At 41.7% G+C, this 2,733-nt stretch overlaps 1 protein-coding gene across 1 annotated transcript in view; it reads right to left on the reverse strand.

Annotated features, from left to right (window-relative positions):
- Window positions 1-2,486, reverse strand: part of LOC136499959 (uncharacterized) — a 3,012-nt gene extending 526 nt beyond the window's left edge. Inside the window, exon 1 of the mRNA XM_066495434.1 lies at window positions 2,464-2,486. Coding sequence (XP_066351531.1) covers window positions 2,464-2,486 — 23 coding nt within the window. The remainder of the gene's footprint in view (window positions 1-2,463) is intronic.
- Between the last annotated feature and the right edge of the window lie 247 nt (window positions 2,487-2,733).

Consider the following 2,733-nt stretch of genomic DNA (forward strand, 5'->3'; position numbering starts at 1 on the left):
AGTTCTCCAATACCTACACCAACAAGGTGGACAAAAGGCCTCCACACCTTTTCTCTTGAAGAAGAAAAATGACAAGGTGGTGGCCATCAAGGTGAACAAGCAAGCCACCATTTGGGTACCAAAGGAGATCATTTCTAACATGAAGAGCACCAAGAAGGTTTGGATCCCTAAGTGAGAAGTCCGATGGACTTCGGGGAATTTGGAGACTTGACTAAGGATGGGTGCATTTCATGGGGTGCATCATATTGGATCATGTAAATTGCCAAGTGGGTTAGTAAACACTATGGACCCAAATTCTCCTTCCCATGTTAGGTAACTAGATGTAAATTCCTTCAATTGGTATTTCCTACAAGTGGTATTAAGATTTAAATTCTTTCAATCTCAATTAGCATCTAGTTCCTTTTATGCCTAGGTTTGCATCTGCACGCTAATATCATTTGTCATGCATACACTAGGTAAATCATATGGTAGGCTTGCTCAGTTTCATTCTTGACCCTTGGAGCAAACGTGCATGGTTTAAATTGTTTAGGAGCACATCACATAGCTTGTCTTTCAATAGTTCATCTAATATGTGCCAAAGTCCAAATCATAGACAATTTCTCCTGAATATCATTTTCGAAAATGATTATCACATTCATGTGATGTCATCTTTCAAGTGGTATTTTTTATTCTAAAATCAATGTGCATATCCTCTACAAGTATTCTATACATATGTGCACAATTTAGGGGGAAGGTTACTCTATAAGTTGAATGCTTTGAGACTAACACTTTTTGAAGCTTATCATGTGTGTAGTAGTCTCATTGCAAGGAAAATGGAGTCCCTGGAGTTAAGCATCATACTTCAAATATCCACCACCTATTGCAAGTGGTATAAATCAAATTGGTTTCCACATGTGGTATTTCTCATTCGATATCATCATGTTGAGTTCATTTTGATATTTATATGCTTTCTCCATGCATTATATAGATTAAACGCCCTTGAGCATTAATTTGCCAATTATGCATAAACTACATTCTCCATCATATGTAATGTATATATTTAGGGAGGGCTTAGTCTATGTAATGTGAGAGTCAAATTTTATTACCTATTCTACTCCACATACAAAGGTTCACAAAGTTTGACCCTCCCTTGTGCTAACTATGTCTTCCTTTTTGGTATTTGATTTCCAAAGGGGGAGAATTTGTAGGACCAAAAGCAAGCTCGATCATAACAATTTACAAGTGGTATATAATTTACAAGTGGCAATGGTCCGAGAAAGGGAGGATAGTGAATTATGGATTAGTCTATGTAATAGGGAGAATTTGTAGGACCAAAAAAGTAAGGCTTAAATCCATAATGCCACATGGGGACATTTGCAAGGGCAAGATAACTTTCATAAGATATTTACATGTGGTACCTTTTAGCCTTACAAGTAGTATCTTTTACAAGTGGTATCTTTTAGCATCATATAACCTTGCCCTTTGCATTACATCCTAGCAAGTAGATAGTTTTTAAAATTCCAAACTTTTTATATTTGCTTGCTTTGGTCTGTTGTCATCAATCACCAAAAAGAGGGAGATTGTAAGGAAAATGGACCCTAGGCCCATTTACTTTGGATTTTGGTGTTTTATGACCAACACAACTAAATTAGACTAATGAATTTGCAAGTGATTGTTTTGTAGTTCAATAGGTTGCATGACATGACTTGGACGAAGGCGACGTGATGATCCGATAATCAACACCTTAAGCAAGACCCTAGAAGCACAAAAAAAGACCCAAGATATCAAGCAAAGTCCAAGCACGAAGATAGAAACCAAGTCGTACACAAGATCACAAAAAAAAAACTGCTCAGCAGAGTGACCGGACGCTGTAAGATGAGCGATCGGACACTCCGATCAAGAGCCCGACAATAGTAGGCGTCTGCAGCAGTGATCAAACGTTGAGTACTAAAAGTGACCGGATGCACCGATGGCACTATTCATCATCCCGACAACAGATTCAGCACTGACCGGACGGTGGTGGCAAATCAACCAGACGCAGGAGCTGCAGCGTCCGATCGAGTACAAAGAGGTTCAAGAGCGGTGAAATTACGACCAGACGAGTCCGGTGGCATGTGACCAGACCCCAGCAGCGTTCGATCAGTTGATCGTGGCTCTAACGGTCGGGACGACCAGACACATTCGATCAGGATGACCTGAGCGTTCGGTCAGTAGTAGAAAAGCGGGATTTCATCCCCAACGGCTACTTTCTCCATGGGGCTTATAAATAGACCCCCCAACCGAACATTACACATGTGTGGAGCTGAGGAAACATATCTTGTGTGTTGATACACCATTTTAGTGATCTCCACATGCATAGTGCTTAGTGATTCATTAGGTGATTAGCGTAGGTGATTTGCGAAGTGCTTAGGTTGATTAGACCACCACTTATGCGCTTGCTTTAGGTTTTAGCCTAGTGTTAAGTGAGGTTTGCATACCTCTTACCACTTGGTGCTTACGCGCACCATTGTTGTACATCGGAGGGGCTTCTAGTCTTGTGAGATCACACCAACTGCATTTGTGGTGTGGCCGCCACCGTGTACCGAAGGGAACAAGACCCGCGGCGTTTCGGCCGAAAGCTTGATAGTGAAGACGGCGGTGAGCGGTTCGGAAGAGGCTTTGCCATGAGTGGCTTAACCGAAGACCCGCTTGCGTGTGGGAAAGGCCCGGAGCTATCCACGGAGTTATCCGACTAGGAGCTTAGCCCTTTCCAGG

This window comes from Miscanthus floridulus, chromosome 13, assembly GCF_019320115.1.
Source record: "Miscanthus floridulus cultivar M001 chromosome 13, ASM1932011v1, whole genome shotgun sequence".
NCBI classification, from domain to species: domain Eukaryota; kingdom Viridiplantae; phylum Streptophyta; class Magnoliopsida; order Poales; family Poaceae; genus Miscanthus; species Miscanthus floridulus.